Consider the following 20913-nt stretch of genomic DNA (forward strand, 5'->3'; position numbering starts at 1 on the left):
ACCGTCTGTAGGGAACATGCCAGCCAGGTAAAGACATCTATTCACAGCCTGGCTGTACGTTTATCTGCAACAAATCCGCCACGGTTTTGTGTCTAGAGGTACGACGAGCAAACAATAGGAAGTTGAATAAGCGAAGACAGAAAGGGAACACAGTAGTCGTCGTCGTCGTCCCCCCCCCCCCCCCACACACACACACACGAATAAAATAAGGACCGACTACCCGAATATAGACAGAAATGGCTGGCAGGAGTAGCGTTCCTGTCATGTACATGCACATGTACGGTCTATAGTTCTGTTTTCACAATAAATTGCAATGCTGAGTGAAATACTGATATTGATGAATGCACACTTCAATTTTATATCGTAAGTTTTAATGGTGTCAAAAGTTTGAAAATTTGTTGTTATTTAAGTTCTTGGATCTGTTCCAGAACATTTGTAATTTACTTCTCAAATTCGTGGACGGATAGTTTACAGATACTGACTGTACCGGGTGTTTCAAAATAAATATCGTGTTTTAAGGCTTTGTAATATATGTTATGTTTAACTTACAATTACAAATAATACATTAAATGAAAGAACAACTCTGTTTTTCTTAAAAGTGTTCATTATGAGCACCGCTCGCCACGCAACACAAACAGTCGATAGACGAGTTCTTCCCAAATCTTGATCACTATTTCTGGCGTAGCTGTTGTAACAATTGCTTCAGTCCTGTTTCTTAACTCGGGTAGGTCAGCTGGTTGCGGAGGCACATCATCATCCTGTATGAACCACTAAAGGTAAAAAATCGCATGGCGTCTGATTGACTGAAAATGGAGGCCATGCGAAACAGCTCTGTCATCAGACTCCTTGCAGCCAATCCACCGGTCGGATGCAACGTCGTTTAACCCATCGCGTATTGAGTTTTGCCGTGAGGCAGTGCACCATCTTTCTGCCAAATAGTGCTGTGGTTCAGCTTCTTCCAGTTGAAGAAAGAGCCATAGTTCTGGCGCATAAAGACAAGAACACCAGTTACAGTTGCTTTATCGAAAAAAAAAGGCACCTAAACTTTCCGCCGGAATATATCACTAAGATCAATCTGTTTAGGGAGAGTCTTTGAAGTTGTACCATCTCGTGGGGATTTGCTGACCCTACATGTCAATTCATCTCTGAAGACGACACGATCCAAAAAAATCTTTAGCGGCATGCAGCAACATTTCTTTTGCAAAGTTGGCACGGAAAACGTAGTCTGCTTTAGAACTTGTAGCAAATGCATACAACAACGTCGTAAGCGAATCCTTACGTCTCCATACAGACGCTGTTGGAATTGCTAATTCACGACTAGCCTTCCGGAACTTGATTCCTTGGGGCCACGCATGAAAGACTCCGCTGCAGAGTGAAAATCTCATTCTGGAGACTCTAATGTCGTTCAGCACCTTCATCAGTCACTCATGGTCGTCTCGGACTCTTCCATCTGCAAAGACTAATATGAACTCGTAAGTTAATTTCATTTGTATCACCACAAAACATCTTAATTCTACACTAGATATTGTTGACACATTGTGTCCACTGGATGTACCACTACTTTCTTCCACACGATATAGTACTACTTCACTCGGCACAATAGGTCATGACAGTAAAAACTAGCATTAGCGACTACATTTTGTTAATTCATCTAAATATAAATTGGTCTTCTATCAAAAGGGTTTTACTTTCAGTTGCGTGCGAGTGCCGTCGATATGAGTAATCAAAATGAATTTTAGGTGTCAACATAGTTTATCTTTCTAATTGAAATCGATGGGAGTTCTTAAATGAAAATTTCGTGATTCAATAGGAATTACACCTTAAGAAATCGTACTATAACAAGAACTGTATAAGTAGTGAAAGCCAAATAATTTCTTTGTTAGTCATTTTTTCACACAGCAAATAATTCAGCCTTAGATAAGATTTTTACAATAGCGCATGTAACGAAATAAAGCTTACGCAAATAAGGAACTGTGAATTTATAATTCTTTTGGAACGATTAACATTGAAGTAGAATTGACCAGAGGATATGACGAGAAGTACGGCTACGATTCAATTGCTAGTGGCTTAAGCGGGACAGTATACTGATAATTGATTACGTAAGCAAGGCTTCATCGGTGTCCCATTCTGAGAACCGTGGCAAAGCGCATTGCGGTGGTCAGGCGCTACGATCACTCCCTCCCCCTCTTCTGTCGTCGCCAACGTGTTTTACATGTATCTTCTCCGCTTCCAACCCAGCTAACTTAGAGTAGATTAGCAACTTTAACAACGAAACTTGCGAAAAATTCACATCCGTGAAAAGTTCAAACGAGTCTGGCCGGGTAGAATAGCCAAAATTCATGCTAATGACGTTTGTCCGCCGAAATATGGGCCCTCTTTGACGATACAACCCTGCTAGACTCGGGCGAGTCTTTCAAGGCAGGAATAGCTTAATTTTCACGTTCATTTCTGTAGCAGCTAGAACCAGGCAAGCGTCTACATCGATTTTTTGTGAATATTGCACCAAATGCGATAGCGGAGGGGGAGAGACAACGAAATGCGAGAAACAGATTGAAAACTTTGAAATACGCAGAGCAAAATCTTGAAAATGAAACGAAATGAGTCAGAAACAGCGAGTCAGTAGTCTTGTGGGGAAATTTTTCTGATGTGAGAGGAGGAAGCCAACGTGCAGAAGTTAGTGTGTAAATATTCTTTACAAGTACAATCCTTTAGAGATAACTCGCTTCAGTTGCATGAAATTGTTTGACACAAAATTAAAGCAAACAAAAAGAAGCTACGGTTGCATACCAAAACTTGATCTAGTCCTAACAGTTAGAGTATGATTACAGAGTGCTGCTATTATGTTTCCGAGCAGTTTTGGGAACAGAAGGCATATGCTTAACAGTGTTGCTAATCGTATTTTGTTCCTAATGTCGTTGCACGGCAACCAGTAAAATTCTGAAATGGTTCACACGCGTTGCATTTCACGCATTAGTCTCCAGTTTTCAGCATTGTTTTCCATCAATAGCGGCTGATTACTCGGTGTAGAAGCTGCGACATGGTATTTAACGTTGGCGCGGGTTGGACCATGAGAGTATAATGGAGATTGGGTTCAGTTAGGTTGCCTGTGGCAAGTATTCCTTAGCGAGTAATAGGCCTACTGATGATAGGAAATAGAAAAAAAAAAAACATTCATTTTCCTTTCTTAATTGTATTCTAAACGATTCCGCTAATCGTCTGATCCGATAAACAGGAACTTTACGGTGTCCATTGTAGATGCGCTTAGGCTTTGGCTGCTGATGAGCTTTATAAATTCCTATGAAATCGCACACGTAAAATTATCTGCGTGCAAGTTACCCTGGCGGTGTCTCACAACCACAACGGTCCAATTGGGCCGTTCGACGTGGGCAGTTAGCTACGTGTAAGCAAATGAAGGTACTACAGTTCGACTAAAATTACCTCTTAGTTGACGCTGGAGCTGGTTGGTTGCCTAGTCAGAGCGCTCAGTCACGCCCGAACCGTTCGCCGTAGCCAGACTGCCACAACAATCGTTCAGGTCACTTCCACTGACTGCCTTGTCCGGCTTTCTTTCTTGATTTGTTCGTATCCTGCATTCTGGGTCTGGTCCTTTCATTTCGTATTTCATCTCACACACACACACACACACACACACACACACACACGCAACCGGATATTTCCTCACAAGACGCGATTCAGCGTCAGATGTACTGTTACAATAACCACACAGATCGGCTTACACTGGACTGAAAAGCTTCCCACAACATTGCGTGAAGCCGAATTTTTGAAGGCTGCAATCAATTCATCGTTGTGACTGGATGACCACTGCTACATTTATAATTACTGAACCGTGTTGTGGCATAACGTAATGGTTAGCATATAAACCTGACTTGAAGGAGGTCCGAGGCTCGAGTCTCGTTAAATGTAGCGGAACTTTTTTTATTTCTAAGTAAAATCAAAAGTGTTCGTTGTTATTCTGTTAATTGGCTTAAATGTAATTTTCCTGATAGTTTTTTGCGTCAGTTTCATCGTCGTGTTGACTTTCCTTTTGCTCTTATTTTTCTTACTATTACTTTTTCGTTTCGAATCTGCCAGTATTGCCTATAATTTGCAAAGTGCCAACGAGGATTTATTATTAAGACAAGAGTTAGAATTCAGAGCTACAACACACGTCGTCTGCTGCAGTTTAATCACTGGTCACTTAAACCAGCTGTTGGCAGAGCATCTCGCATTTGCGACTTACCTCGCGGCGGCCACTTCTATCATTGCTCCGCGTTACGCATTAGAACCCTAACAACCTTCAAGTGGCCCGCTGTGTTCGTGTAAACTATAAGCGGTAGCCGGTAGCCGATGTGGCAACACTGTAGCGGCAAGTGACAGACGTAAACTATGAAGTAATTTTAATCGGTCGGTAGGTGTAGTGGTACAAGTCTCATGGGGTTATTTGCTTCCAAATGAGGAAATCAAAGTTCACCCCGTCGTGATACTTGTGGCCGTGACCAGCTTTTGAAGTGCGCACAGTCCTTAATAAGGAAACTAGGAAGGAAAGATGGAAGAATGGATCAAGGACTAACCTTGTGGTCGCGTCGTTTCCGTGTAACTGCACGATGTAGAGAACAAGGAAGTGAGAAAACGCAAATGAGAAGGAGAGAAGCAAGCAATTTTAATAGAGTTACTTAAGTGTCCTCAGAACAGAAATGCAGCATATGCTGTAGTGGGTTAATGCTTTTTGGTGGCATCTGTAGACTGCATTCAAACATGTTATTATTCTTGCAAAGCTATTCTCAACACTTCTAGAGTCCAGGAAGGAGGACTGTGAGCACCCGCAAATGCTCGGACTGTGAACACCCACAAATGCTTGGTAGTGTGCCAGGTATGCTCATGGAATTCTGATTGTGAGGTAGCTGCCCACTCAGAAGTGCTGAATTGTGTGCTCTTGGAGATTTTTATCATTGGAAAAAAAAAGCCCCATGTGGTTGATAATTGTCATATATTATCTAATAATTATGTAGGCCTACTGATAACACTTAAAGATTGTTTGTTAAGCATCAATGATGTCAGTTCATTTAGGTAATATGTTGTCTGACTGCTCCTGAAAAGTGCTGTCCCAAAATTTCAGTAATAAATCTCTCTGTGATGCGCAACATCTCTCTTGTAACGTCTGCCAATGGAGTTTGTTTAGCATCTCCATAACACACTCTCACCAGCTAAACGATCCTGTGATGAAACGTGCTGCTCTTTGTTGATTATTCTCCATCTCCTCTATCAGTCCTACCTGATAGGGATCCCAGATAGATGAACAATACTCAAGAATTGGGCAAACAAGCACCTCATAAAAAGCAATTCTTTCATGGATGAGTTACATTTCCTTAAGATTCTTCCTATGAATCTGAGTCTTATGACTGCTTTTCCCCACTATATGTTTTATATGGTCATTTCATTAAGGTCGCTCTGGATAGTTACGCCTAGATATTTTATGCAGACGTTGTCTCCAGCTGTTTGTCATCAATAGTGTAGCTGTACAGTAATAGATTTCTTTTCCTATGAATGCGCAATATGTTACATTTACTTACGTTCAGGGTCAACTGCCACAGTCTGCACCATTTATCAGTTCTGTGCAGGTCGTTGTGCAAATTCTTACTATCTTCTGGCTTTGCTACTTTGGTATAATCAACTGCATCATCAGCGAATAGGCTTAAAGAGCATCCAACTCTGTAAGCTTGTATTTTTTTCATTAGACGGCAATGCAGGACAGTGTCAAATGCCAACAACTAGTGAGATGTATGATCCTCTTTGAGAATAGAAAACTATTGTTCAAATTTGTCATTTTGCTCATTATCACTACCATTAGGAGGATTGTTTCAAGCAGAACTTTTCTGTAATATAAAGCTACATAAGTGTAAGCATTTAGACTAATTTGTAAGACTGAGAAGTTAGCTGTTTTGACAGAAAGATATTTGTATTTTCCGAAGGTCTTAGTATCAAATAAAAAGGTCTATGACCAAAGCAGGTTTTCTGAGGACTTTGTGTATGTGATAACTTTATAATACATGAGATTTGAAAGAAAAGTTGAGTCACTGAAGAGCGATAAATATTTGCTCTTTGTAAAGATAACTGTAGTAAAATATGTACAGCTATGGGTCATTTTACTCCATTGTTTGATGTAAAATTTTCCTCTGTTGCAGGCACACATGAAGTTTCCACCTGACTATCCATACTCACCACCCAGCATTCGCTTTCTTACAAAAGTATGGCATCCGAATGTGTATGAGGTGAGTAAATGATCTAGTATTCTGTATTATCCATAAAGCTACAGAGTGTAAATATTTTCTAAGATTGTTGGTGTTTTGGAAAACACTGCTAAGAGAACTAATGAAAAGTAGGGGATACATATAAGGAGATACTGCAGGATAGAAGGTAACCACAGGTGGATTTGAAATGTTCAATTCATTTTGAGCCACCACTTATTTTCAACTGATGTGCAACTTTAATGATGGTACATGTGCATATAATAAACGTTAAGAAAAAATTCTTCGAGGTGATACATTTCTGCATAAAATACCCCCCCCCCCTTTCGCACACACACCTTATCAATACGTGCTAATCTATTGATCACAGAATAACTAAATAAAGGAGGAAGTATAGTAAACTTTCTCACAGATTAAATCTGCGTGTCTAACTGAGAATTTAACTATGACCCCTCCTTTTCTAAGAAACGCTGTAACTGAGCTTCCCAGGCATTCAGTTTTTTCCTAAATTCCTAAAGACAAATGGTTTACTTTAAAAGTACAGCATTGATTTAGTTCCTCATCTGAGCTTGTGCTCGGTCTACAACAGCCTTGCCAACAAATAGTCAGACCCTTCCCCGTTTTTCTTCTTTTATTCAGTATCCATGCTCTGAGAAGTCGTACACTTCTGCCTATGTTATTTGTAATGTTCAAAGTAATTACTGTCTGTATGTCTTTCATGCAAACATGGTTTTTCTCATGTTGCAGAATGGTGATCTGTGTATTTCAATCTTGCATCCTCCAGTCCATGATCCTCAGAGTGGAGAACTTCCTTGTGAGATGTGGAACCCCACACAGAATGTCAGGTAACCCATCTATTTCATGTAAAATTTGTTTACATTTTTACACATACTATGTAATTTATTTTAGTAGTTGTGTATTACCCTACTTCAGAGTGCCACATAAAAGTGAGTAGTTACACTATTTTGGAGAAAAGAGGATAATCTCCTGTTTGCAATAACGGGGAACCATGGAATGAATCAGAAATGGGGAAGGGGAAATATATTTCGAACATTGATAACAGCTTTAAAATCTCCAAAGCTAAGGTATTCAGTGTCTTTCACAGTTTCTTAATTCGTTCTCTGGTCTTCATTTGCTTCTGTTACAGCAATTATTAAACTTTTCATATTAAATGATAACTAGTTTTACTTTAACTATATAATGGTTTAAATACTGAACAATAATTCTGTTAACAGGACCATCCTGCTGTCGGTAATTTCTCTACTGAATGAGCCCAACACATTCAGTCCTGCCAATGTTGATGCGTCAGTAATGTTCAGGCGCTGGAGAGATTCAAAAGGCAAAGACAAGGAGTACGAAAATATCATCAGGTATGTCTATAAATTTATTTTTATTCATGAATTAGTTTTCTGATCCGAATAGTACCTTCAGGTTCTCTAACAACCAACCCGAAATCCTTAGAGACTACCTTAATACAGAGATCACTTTAATACATAAAACTGAAATTTGCATTCAAAAGGAGTTACAAATAATCCTAAACACAATAGTGTTGTTGGTGTTCAGTTGAAACTTCGGGGCTGAGAGGCCGTGGTTGATGTATAAAATTTCCACCTGACGTTTCGTCTCCATCTGCGGGAGACATCTTCTGAGGTCGTCCGGCTACTGCCACTGATTCTCTCATTTATAGAGCACATAGGAGGGCACCACCATTCATCACGTGATGCTGACGGTATGCCTATCTTTGGAAGGCATCATCATTCTCGATTAAGAGTAATCGATTGTCATTCTGCTGGCACAATGTCGACATCCATATCTTGTCCAACTTTAAAACTTCCTCTTTTCTATTAAAATTGTTATGGTGTTTGTGTATTTCTATTGCTTCTCTATACATGCGCGCATGATAATGGGATGTTCGTGCTAGAACACTTGTCTCATTAAATTTTATTTCGTAATTCCCATCCCGAAAGACATGCTCAGCTACGGCCGATTTTTCGATGTGTCCTAAGTGACAGTTTCTTTTATGTTCGGCTAAGCGGGTGTTTATACTTCTTTTCGTTGTTGCAATATATACTTGTCCACAACTGCATGTTGCTCTGGACTTCTGTGTTCATGTACCTTCGGGAATCCATAAAAACTGGGTGGAGAAGCTTCCGTTTTGCAGAGTTGTTTTTTATCTTTTGAAGAAAGCGAAGATTGTTTCACCAGTTGATGGGTATTTCTCAAAATTTTGGTTGTAGGATCCTTCTGAAGCTTTTTGTATGTAGTGGGATCCAAAAGGTCACTAATCTTCTTGTGATAATCTTCGGTGTTCAGCAAAACCGTAGCATTTCCTTTATCAGCTGCAAGTACAATAATGCTCTTATCCACATTGATCTCCCTCAGTGCCCTCTTTTCTGCTTCAGACAAATTGCTGGTAGGTGGTTTCGCTTGGTGTAAAATTCTGGCTCTTTCAGTCCCGATTTCATCTGCGGAATGTGATGATAAACGGATTTCTACCTCCACATTCGCTATAATGTGGTCCGTAGGAACCTTTAGTGGTGTGACTGCAAAGTTGCCTCCTTTCGATAAAACTGAATGTTCCTCTTTTGTTAATTCTCTCCCAGACATGTTAATCACAGTTCAAGAGTTGCCAGCAACTGATGTTACACCTCTGCCTTTCTGTAGGCCATCGAATTTCCTCTTCTGCCTATTAGTTGCCATTTCTGCACTGAGCTCCATGGTCCTGAATGTTAGACAGTCCACCTTATTCCAGTCATAACACTTCATTATATATATATAAATGGAGATATAATAGCTTAATGCTAGTTTCCGCTAGTTCTCACTGCGTCTAGTGAATTTGTTCCCATAGCATCGCTAGTTCCATGCAGTTGTAAATACGGTGCGCTTGCGCCGAGTGAAAAATTCTCCTCGCCTTCAGAAACTTCGGCACTGTCGCGGTGTCCTGGCAGCGTAGCAGGAAAAAGGAAAGTAAGCCTACACAATTGTTGTGCTTTCTTCTTGCGCAGTCCCTCCAGTATTTCTGCTATATATTTCATATATAGCAGATATTTTTACGACTGACATAGAGGCTTCATTTAAACACTGCCTGACGACAACTTATTTCCACTGTTGCCAATTTATTTATGGAGATCTTCGAACAGCGAGCACTGCAGACTGCCAGTAAAGAGCCTGCTAAATGGTACCGCTATGTTGATGACACTTGTTTCACCACATACTCTACAACCAGGTTCAGTAGAGGTCTCCAATGCTTTGGGTGCATGTGGTTTTCTATGAACGATTCAGATATCCACACTGAAACTGAAATTTTGTTTTGTATAAGGCCTGCAACCCTCCAAAAGTGGGGAGTTGCATGACCACCTTCAGTAGAAACTTGTGCACTACATCCACTCCTAATTGCTTTCAAACATAAATTTGTTCAGTGTCACAAGCAAGCCTTCAGCTTCTGTACTTGTAATGACAGTTTTGCGAAAGAGAAAGTCCTCCACAATGGAATTAACATCTGAGAACCATACAAAAAAAGGTGAAACTTTAATATTGTCTGTAGCCTCATCGAGCTACAACTCATATTGATTTTTGTTTTGATGGCACTAAACAGCGAGGTCATCAGCATCCGAATTTGTTTTACTTTTTCAAGTAACAGCATTGGTATAATGTGTCATATGTTTGAATTCTGTGTCTCTGCTCTCATGTGCCAGTGTCAAACAATGCCCTCAGTTTTCCCCAGCGAGGTGTTGTTCATAATATTCGTATAATCAGTAGCAACCGGTAGGAGTAGTTGCACTCCAATGATACAGAGCTTTTTGCACTTAGTAGCTCTATGTGCAACGTTATATGATGATTGCAAAGCACTTTTTGCTTACAAAAGTTTCTTTTTTGTGCTTCTAATTCAGTAGGCTTTCTAGTAAAGAAGTGGAAACGTTTATCAACCTAGATGGAATGAATGGCTTCGGAATGACATTTTAACTTGCTTTGAAGCATACATGCTGCTGCCAAAACTTCAGACTCGGCATGCACTGTAGTCTCTTCTATCAGTATTGTCACGTGTTGAGGTAAAGCCAGCATGCAAGGAACTGTCACATTATGTATAATACTTTCACTTCTTCAAACCCCCCTGCCATTTATGGTGCATCCTCTTCATTTTCAATCCTATATCCTTGTTCAGGTTGTAAAAACCTGCACCTCTTTAGTGACCACAATAACTTCTTTTAGGAATTAAGTTAATGGCCACAGTATTATACCACAGAGTAGCAACAGTGTTAGGTGGGAGAGAAACATCAACTTTCCCCACAATGTTTTCTTCTTGTGTGTTTGGAAATGGGAAGGCTTTCTCTCAAGCCAAGAGTGTAAATTCTCACTGCTGCCACATTTCCATCACAACTGCTGTATAAGGACCATCATAATGAGACAATTATTATCAAACAACTGTCTACCACTGACGTGGTTTATGTGGCCACACTGTGCTTGATTTGCACAGCTGACACCAACGTAGGTTGCTCATTTTCAAGGAGAATAAAATAGTATTCAGTGGAGAAATGCTTTAAATGTCAGAGCTGAATTACTCACTGATGAGCCAAAACACTATGACAACCTGTGTAATAGCTTGTTCATCTGTCTTTGAAACAAAATAAATCACTGATTCTGCTTATCAGGGATCTGAAAGTTTGTTGATACATTTGTGGAGGCATGTGGCATTAGATGTTTACATGAAGGTCATGTAATTTGTGTAAACGGGCGGCTGGTTTTCATACATGGTGATGGTGCCCAATAGCAACCTAGATGGGTTTGATAGGATTTATATCGGGCAAATTTGGTCACTTACACATCAACGAGTTCACTATAAATCTCTTCTAACCACTGTAGCATTGTTCTGGCTCTGAGAGATGGATGATTATACTGCTGAAAGATGACAGTGCTGTCTAGGAAGACATCGTGTATGAAGGGATGTGGATGTTTCACAGCTATCGGCATGTCTTCAATTACTGTCACAGGTTCCATACACATGCTGGAGTGTGTCTCCCATAGGATAATACTGCTCCCACCTGCACTGCACATTTCAAGCTGCCATTGAACTCGACAGTTGAGTTTGTGGAGATGACCATCGATCTAGTACAGCAAAAATATGACTGACCTGAGGAGCGGACAAATTTCCATTGATCAACAGTAGATGGTCCCGTGCCCACTGTAATTGTAATTATGATGTCGTTGGGTCAAGATGTAAACACGAAGGGATGGTCAACTGTGGCGTTGTAAGTTCAACAATGTACAACAAGCGGTGTGCTCCGAAACACTTGAGCGTGCACCAGCATTGTGTTCTTTCCTACTTTACGGAGCAGACAAGCCTCCAAACTTCATATCCCCATAAAGAGTCATTGATGTCCAACCATTTAGTGCCTAGTGGGAGTTTCACTATCCTCCTACCTCTCTTTGAGACTCAAGACAGTGGCACATGAATGTTCGACAAGCTTTGGTGTTTTCAAGACACTCGTTCACAGGCTCTGAGTAACAATAACCTGCACTTTGTCAAAGTCACTTATGCCATTGGATTTCCCCATTTGCAGCCCATATATTTGCTAGGGTGATTCCTAGTCTGTCTCTGCTCTGATTACATACTGTCGTTAGTGCGTCACGTGCTTGCAGCGCTGCCAGGAAGCCTCAAACATCGTGGTGTACAGTGTTCATAATGTTCTGGCTTATCTGTTTTTTTCATAAACAATTCAGTGTCTATACACAATTCAGTAAAGACTGTAACTCGTATGTCACTGAAAGATCGTTAAATCTAAACAGCTGGTGATTAGAGGCCAAAGGCTTTGCTAACACACCCTGGGGACGGGATGACACTTGATTAGCTTTTGATAGCACGTCACAGACATTGTACGTCACATACTTCAGCTGAGAAGCCACCACATACGGTGCAACATGTAGAAATGCAAATGGCATTTCTATTACATGCTGTTGTTGTTGTTGTTTTGAGCATGTGTTGAGGTTTGGGTACCTGTATTAGGTCCTTGTTTTAAGGTGTCAGAATTCTTTGTTGTTGCCACTTCATTGTCACCACCACCACCACCACCACCACCACCACCACCACCACCGCCACGACCAATAACAACAACCTATGTATTTGATGTTATTGGATTTATTATTTTTCATGGGATGAGGTCAACAAAGATATTAGTTCTGCTTTCAGAAGGATTTTTTTCTTTGAAAATCTAATTGTGTATTGATGTTACAATAGTATCTACATTACTAAATGGTCACCCAATCCCAGCTGCAGGTTACCTGTCTAACAGCTGCCAGTTTTTTAGTATTTCAGTTAATTATTGACAGTCATAGTATGAGGCCAATTGATTTCGGTGACGTGGATGGGTCCATTATTGTTTACAAATTTGCCGATAACAATTTCTTTACGGTTTAATACACTCGAGGGCCTTCTCCCGATTGTCTTTCATTGATTTATTTGTAAATTTGACTGCTATTTTTTTTTGTGCACTCAACTTATCTTGTTTATGTCTTTTTTTTCACGTTTTTATGCTTTTGTTTTTCGCCAAACCACTCTGATCGACTTTTACTGCTGTCTCCTACATTTATTTTCCAAGCAGTAGTTTACATTTTCTCCTCTGACTTCCCCATTGCCCCTAGAATTTTCTCTTTTTGTTACTTTCCCTAATGCTTTTCTTCTTTTCCAGTCCAGTTTTCTGGTGAGAAATTGTTACCCACTCATTATCTCTTGTTAACCGTTGTCTGTTCTCACTTTTTTAATACAAATTTTTCTGATTTTTCTGAAGTTTTCCTTGCTTTTCTTCTGTTTTTCTGTCCTTTCCCATGCTCTGCTTCCCTTTTTTTGCCACTTCTGCCATTTCTAACACTCCGAATCATCCTTTCTTGCCATGATGATCTCATCACACATTACATCCCATGTTTTTGAAAACACTCTTTTGCACTGCAAAAACTAAGGCCGCACATTCTGTTTCTGGGAACCTACTTTTCCCTTGGAGTTATTCCCAAAGGCCTGATATTGAAAGTCCCTGTTCCAGGATGTAATCCTGCTCAACACCAGGATCTTTTACAGTTTCAAATACAGCAATCCCATGCACCTACCCTGGTAATCTGTCACCTGTATGCCTCATCTGCCAGTTTACACTCCACCAGTCTTCTCTCCTTGTACAAAATCCTGCAGTTATCTGCCCCCTCATATTTTCTTTGGTATCATTCACTAAGCCAACTACAAACTGCAACAACATGTTAGACTTCACCTAAAAAGGCTGTCCCACATTCTCCTAAACTACCTCGACTATGGTGTTACCCTTCCTGTGTCTCTCTGCAGCTTCCTAAATAGCCACACCATCAACCACCACTCCTCTCTAACAAACAGAGCTTGGCCAACCTCCTTAACATCCCACAGCCTTCACCACTACCTGCCAGACCAGTAATAACTCAATCACAAGAACCAGTTACAACACTACAATGTTCTCAGCCTCTTGTTTGCAGCTCTTTCCCTACCTGAATTACATGTTATTCAAGGGTCTCGCTTTCAGCTCTACACCTGCATTTAACTGTGCTGCTTTGGTGAAGGACCTACTTTTCTTCACACACAATATCATCTGGAAATATCACTTGCAATCCAATCCCAAAACCTTTACAACAGGAAACCTGACATTGAACCCTGCCTTGAACAGTTCAGACCAGGATCCCAACCTGATCCACCACCACTACTTCAGAATCATCCCTTACAAGCCTTTCAAGAATTCCACACATCCAGCATTGCTTCAGAAGCTTTCCTCAGGTCCCTACAACATGACCTAACTTGTCCTCTGTAGAACTCCAGGCTCTGAATTCCCTAAAAGCTGATAACTTCATCATCATCCTCCCAGCAGACAGAGGATCTACCACTGTCATACTTGACCAACAGGAGTGTATTAGTGAAGGTTTACGCCAGCTGTCTAACACCTCTGCATGCATCATCTGCCATTGAGATCCCATTCCTGTGATTCAAACTGACCTGCAGTCCATCCTTAAAAACTCAGTCCCCTCACAAGGACTGCCATCTCAATCTATACAACTTCTTACCCACCCAAACCACCTTTTACCTTCTTCTTAAGATCCACAAAATCAATCATCCTGGTCATCCTATAATTGCTGGCTTCAAAGCCCCCACCGAACATATATCTGCTGTAGTTGATAAACACCTGCACCCCATAGTACAGATTGTCTGAATTCCGTGCCCATCCCACTTCCACAACACACCTTGCTTGTCACTATTGATGCTTCTACTGTCTATACCAACATCCCCCATGTGAATGGTCTGTCTGGTGCTGAACGTTTACTCATTCAGCTCCTACCTGATGGCAGACATTTGACATGCTTCCTGCTTACCTTAATCAACTTTATACTTACCAACAACTATTTCACCTTTGAGGGGGAGACATACAAACAGATCAGGAGTATGGCTGTGAGAACCAGGATGGCTCCTTCGTATGCCAGCCTTCTCGTGGGTTACTTGGAGGGGGCTGTCCTGGGATCCATAAGCCTTCAGCATCTGGTTTGGTTTACATCATTGATGACTTCTTTGATATATGGACTCACAGTGAGGATGACGTATTAAAATTCCCGGAATCTCTAAATACCTTCTCAAAGTTATTTCACATGGTTCTGTTTCAAATTCCATGCCACTTTCTTGCTGCTGATCTCATCCTCACTGAAGGCCAGCTATACATTTCTGTCCACATTAAATCTACAATCAAACAACAGTACCTACATTTTGACAGTTGCCATCCCTTTCATATCAATCATTGCCTCCCAGGCAGCCTTGGCATTTCTGACAAACATTTGTTCAAGTGCAGACCCTTTACAGCAATACACCACCGTTGTCGTCTCAGCCTTGATTGGACGTAACTACCCCATCAGCCTAGTTCAAAATCAGATTTCCCGGACCATCATATCCAATCCTAGTACTGCTGATCTCTCAAAAAAACAACTTCGGAGCTGTGGTATAGTTAATGTCATGATACCTTTGTTGGTTGGAGTGATGGTGAGGAACAGCTTGGTGACTACCTAAGACATCCAAATAGTCTCCATGCTGACATAAAATTTACTATGGAGATGGAAAAGGACTAACAGCTACCTCTTCTAAATATGCTGGATACGAGGTGTTGTGAAAACCTGGGAAACAGTGTGCATCACACACACACACACACACACACACACACACACACACACACACACACACACACACATTCATGGACTAATACCTGCACTAAAAAGTGCAGGAACAGGATTGATCAATATGTTTGTAATGCAAGCAAGATGAGTATGTGAGCCGCAGCACTGCAGACACACCTGGAAAGCATTCTATAAATTGACAGAGGATTAAAGTGTTTTTAGATTGGCAAGGTACAAAAGAAACAGACATGTAATGTTGGGAATACACCGCATACCATGTATGCATGTAGTGTGTTGGAATAACTGGATCATCAATCAACACCAGGATCATCGAACATAAGCAGCATTGCCGGTTGGCACAGTTGCAGAAATTAGTGATGTGTGAGCCTGACCACACAATAAAATTCGGTGACATTTAAGGTCTTGCTGTGAAGAAGAGCTACCACCCTACTTCTTGAGGGAAGCTATAGAAATCCTCAGATGTGACAATAGGTTCAACAAGAAAGAGGAAAGCCTCAAGGTCAATGAACCCTAGATTCCCGCGCTGCAGTGAAAGACCTTTGCAGGTAGCAAGAGGAGAACCACAGCAGTAATGACCACGGAAAAGCCCCAGATATTGACACACCAAGTACACACTCATATGATCTGCAGCTGCAAGCTTGACACAAGTGAGCTACCAGCAGGGGAGAGTGAAGCTTTGACAATGACAACCCCTCGTTCTGGCAAAAGTCAGAAAAATCGTCAGACTAACTTTGGCCTAAGAACCAGAAATAGAATCAAATGGCCAATTTGTCAACAAGTGGCCACGAAAGCCTTAACAATTTTGTAAAGGTATTTTAGTTTGCTAGGGAGAAATTGAGATCTGCTGTATCCACTAGTGCTAATGATTTACTGTTTCACTGAACATGGCAAATAATATTTACTGCGTTTTTCTGAATGCTGCCTAAACTGTAAATACTACACATCATGGGACTGCATTAGTGTCGGATGAGCTAATAGTTATGATTTATTTATGTAACTGTGATATGTTACTGTCAAAATTTATTAATATTATTATACTGTCATTGCCTGTAATACTTTCTTATTCTTTCATGTGGATGCTTTTAATCTTCATTCCATTCCACTGAGATCTATCTAGTGTTCTGTATCTTTTTTTCACATAGACAGAGTTCTTTTTAGTTTTTCCTCCCAGTAGGAAGTGATTTTAAATGGTTTTTGTTTATCGGTCCACACTGCTACCTAATGTTTTGCCAGATTTTACTGTTGGCCACCTTTCAATTTATTATTAACTTCCTCTATTTCTGTAACGGAATTTGTGGATATCTGTATTCTAATATGTAAATTGTAGGATCTGAAGTTTCTTGGAAAAGTTTAAAGGTTGTTGGAAGGTATTTCACTCTGCAGTCTTAACATCCACGTGGAGAAGAAAGCTTGAAAAACTAATTAGAATCATTATCAGAAAGAACATTGAATCTTCAGTTAAAATACACAGGGTAAGCTTAATAATACCAGAGAAATGAAGAGCATTCTGCCTATATAAATATTGTAAAACATACAGAAAAGAGGTGGCAAACAGCTGGGACAGAGGCAGCAGATGCACAGGATTGGAATGTGGTACCTGCTGAGCTGTGTCTGGTCACAAGTGGGATGAGGCGTGCGATGCTCAGTGGAGGAGTAGATTGAGAGGGGTGAGTGGTGCAATAAGGTTGTGGCAGGGGTGGGAAAATTTGTGATTTGGTTGGTCCTCATTTCTGGGCACAGTAATTAGTCTTCAGCACTGCTGAAGGAAAAAAATTACATTATTCAAGTGCTTGCTCAGTCAGTGGGTCACTCCTGTTTAGATATTTCATGGGGGTCACTCCTCTGTAGATATTTCATGGGGGTAATCAAAGGTTCAGGGCATATGCAAATGTCGTATGTGGAACCTAATTTTGGTCTATTAAAATAGACAGAACTGCAGCTGGGAATAAGATACGAATAGGTGTTTACTGATGTAGCTGGATGATATACAGTAGTGACTGTATCATTACTTACTGAAATTAGCAACTTATAAGTTCAGTAAATAGCTGTCAATACAGTTGCTTTTTTTCACCCCTTGTGATCGAAAAATAAATTCAGCTTAACTTTACAATGAGGGCAAGTTGTTCTCTACAGTCCTCATTTAAGAGATAAAGGTTACTGTGTTACTATAAGCCACCCTAACCTCCCCAAATTCCAAGAATTCACAGACATTGGGAGTAAATCACTGTTCATAATGACACTGATTGAAGAAATAGTTGTATGGTATAGTTTCTGCTATTAGTAGTTTCCTGACTGCCATGTAGGTGATTGCTACTACATACCTCCTCCCTGTGACTGACTCTTTTTCAACTCCTAAATTTTTCTCACATTGTACTTACTGGAGAAACGATGTTGTTATGAAGTAATAAATAAATTGGGGTTCTGAGGAGTTAAAATTATGTACTATTCCTTCTACACTAAACTAATATTGATACCTTGTGTTTTATGTGATGTGTGGTGGGATGCAATGTAAGCAGTGATCAGGCAGTAGAGATTTTGTACATATCAGCCTCAAAAACGAAAAACAAATACTTAATCTCTTGTGCCATGGAATAATACATAAATCTGTTTTAAATTTGTAAATATCTGTTAACTTCCAGGAAACAAGTGTTGGCTGCCCGACTTGAAGCAGAGAAAGATGGGGTTGTAGTGCCTACGACATTAGAGGACTATTGTATCAAGACACAGGTGTCGAAGCCAGCCACCGAACCTGTGCTCGATATGACAGACTTTTATGATGATGACTACGATCTTGACGACGACGATGATGACGACGATGATGAAGAGGATGGTGATGCGGACGGTGATGGTGATGCAGATGACAGTGGAAATGGCGAGTCGTGATGACATTCGTCTTGGCGTGTGTTTGCTGTTGACATTTGTATCCAGTCAATGGAAATTGCTGGTGTCACGAAACGGCATGGCAGGGGAGAGTGCTTGGAGGGGGTTGACAGGTCACAATTTCATGTCCATGATTGTATCTCTGTAATGCATAATGCTAGTAGTAGTATTTGTGCTTACTGTTTGAGAAGTCCTTAAGAAAAAGATCAAAGAAAATGGAAAGAAACAGTTGTATGTCATTACCCATGTTAGTCTGTAGTTAAAATGCTAAAAGCAAGCAGAAATCAGAGGTGTGTAGTATAAATGTGAACTGCATTGCACTTCACATTGCAAGCACATGTGCATTACAGGGTAATCTACTACACTTCGGGAGAATTTGTGCATTGTTGGAAACAAAATCCATGTGATGCAGTATGTTATGCCTATCACAGAACTATTATCCTTGTTCATAACTTCAGGAAGGAAGGTTGCTCTGTTTTTAACACTGGTCTTTAGTTTCATTAGCGTTTTATAAGATGCAAATTTAAAAATCTCCATAAATTTTCTGTGGACAGTTCGACAAAACACAAACTTCAGTTTGGCTTTGTACATTTATCTTTCATCTGTCCTATTTCAACAAAGGTGACGATGTTCTAAACATAGGTTTGTACGTACTGAACACAAACTGGAATACAACCTGCCTACTGCACATAGCTCCACATTTGTAGTATGCTCCTGGTGTATTTAATGATGTACCTTTCACTGTGCACCTCAAAACCCTCTCTTGGAAAAGTGTGGTGCTCCCGGTGAACAAGTGCCCAACCTACAGTGCCGTGTTATCATTAACTGTATGTTAGGTAGTTGGATCTCTTCAGCTCAAGATGATCTACTCCTGCCTTCAGGACTTGTGTGTGTTAATGCTGGTGATTAATTCGTCCTTTGGTTGTAACTGTATAAATGAGTAGAGATAAATTTTTGGTGGTTCACATTATACACTTGTGGAGTCGTATAGGTTTGCTGTATTGTGATCTTGTTCTACTTTATTAATAAATTAAATTAAAATTTAGTTGTTCCTGTTATTTCTATTTAGATGCCAAAATGCTACCAATAAAAGGTCATTAAAAGAATTGGATATATGTATGCATTAAAACACATGTACTGCAAGACAAAAGCTATATGGTGTAGTTTACATGGAAATGTACAGTCTTGAGTACAGTGCAGTTCTTTCTGTGTGGCATTTTGGCATGTTATATTCATCAATAAACTTAAAGTGATTATATCATCTTACGAGACTTTGTGTTTATCCCTTATAAATATTGTGTGTGTGTGTGTGTGTGTGTGTGTGTGGGGGGGGGGGGGGGGGGTAGTTTTAGAGAGAGAGAGAGAGAGAGAGAGAGAGAGAGAACTCCCATTAATTTAATATTATATTGCACCATATATCTTTAATATTAATTATCAGAGATTACTCTTCTTTGCAAAACTGTTGTGTGTAGCTAGTGTCTTTTTCTTTATTTTTGTTGTTACTGCTACTCTTGTTATAGAAACACCTTAATCTCTCTTAGTTAATTTGATTTGTGCTGTATGATTCGTGAATTTCATAACAAAAGCTTGTAAATACTGCTGAAAGTGATGTTGGAAAAATGAAGTATGAAATTTTAATCAGAACTACTCATGTGTGACTTTCGTGAGTGTAATGTGATCTTTCCTCTTCATAATACTTTTTTTTATGAAAGTCTAAAACTTAAATTGAAAATGAGAGCTGAATAAAAGACTTGTTATCTAGAACGTCTATGATCCTTAACAAGTATCAGCATGTGCAATTTGTTAGAAGTCAGTATCATTTTATTAACATTATTCTTAATGTCATGTAGGGGGGCATTGTTTTAACAGTGCTGACAGATGCTCACTTTCTGTTAGGGCAAGTGTTGAAAAACTTTGACTCCTTAGTGGTTTTTTTTTGTAGTTGTGTTTGTTGAACATGGTTCATGTGTGAATTTTCAGTTCTCATTGTGAGCTTGAAATTTCATTCATTGTGGGTGTTTCATTCTTGGTTTGTTACATGTGCTGTGCTTTTGGGACAAGTTTTAAAATATATAATATTTGCTTTGGGAAACAGAAACAGGACTTCTGCTGCATTGCCGATGCTGGTGTTGCACGATTTAGGTGACAGCACATGAGAATAGATGTCCATTTACTGATACGCTTCTGCTGGTTCAGTGAGATTGGTGGACGTATAGTGCATTGAAATGAGAATGCTGAGATAAGCTTACCTCAGCTTGATAGAATAATGAAGGAAAAAAGGGAGTACTAAATATCCAACTTTAATGTGGAAAAATCCACCAGTTACTTAACAAATGAAAGTAACAGGCATACGAGTGCTGCACTTAACTTGTGTACATGGTTGAAGTCTTTCCAAAGGAGAGTGAGAATCGGAAGAAAACTGTGTGTTTAAAAGTGGGCATATTGGGGGGATGATGCAAAGAGAGAAGATAGGGGAAGCGAAGGCAAGAAGGAAGGGAATAGGTCAGTGAAAGAGACGTGAATAAAGACTACAGACTGCATGATTGGAATTGCAAGTTAAAGTGGATTGGGTCTGTATTACAGTGTCATAGATAATCACAAATCTATTATA

At 40.0% G+C, this 20913-nt stretch overlaps 1 protein-coding gene across 1 annotated transcript in view; it reads left to right on the forward strand.

Annotated features, from left to right (window-relative positions):
• Positions 1 to 19347, forward strand: part of LOC126262619 (ubiquitin-conjugating enzyme E2 R2) — a 93312-nt gene extending 73965 nt beyond the window's left edge. Inside the window, exons 2-5 of the mRNA XM_049959375.1 lie at positions 6183 to 6269; positions 6993 to 7090; positions 7481 to 7615; positions 18062 to 19347. Coding sequence (XP_049815332.1) covers positions 6183 to 6269; positions 6993 to 7090; positions 7481 to 7615; positions 18062 to 18305 — 564 coding nt within the window. The 3' untranslated portion in view covers positions 18306 to 19347. The remainder of the gene's footprint in view (positions 1 to 6182; positions 6270 to 6992; positions 7091 to 7480; positions 7616 to 18061) is intronic.
• The last annotated feature ends 1566 nt before the right edge of the window (positions 19348 to 20913 follow it).

The sequence above is a fragment of the Schistocerca nitens genome, chromosome 6 (assembly GCF_023898315.1).
Source record: "Schistocerca nitens isolate TAMUIC-IGC-003100 chromosome 6, iqSchNite1.1, whole genome shotgun sequence".
NCBI lineage: Eukaryota > Metazoa > Arthropoda > Insecta > Orthoptera > Acrididae > Schistocerca > Schistocerca nitens.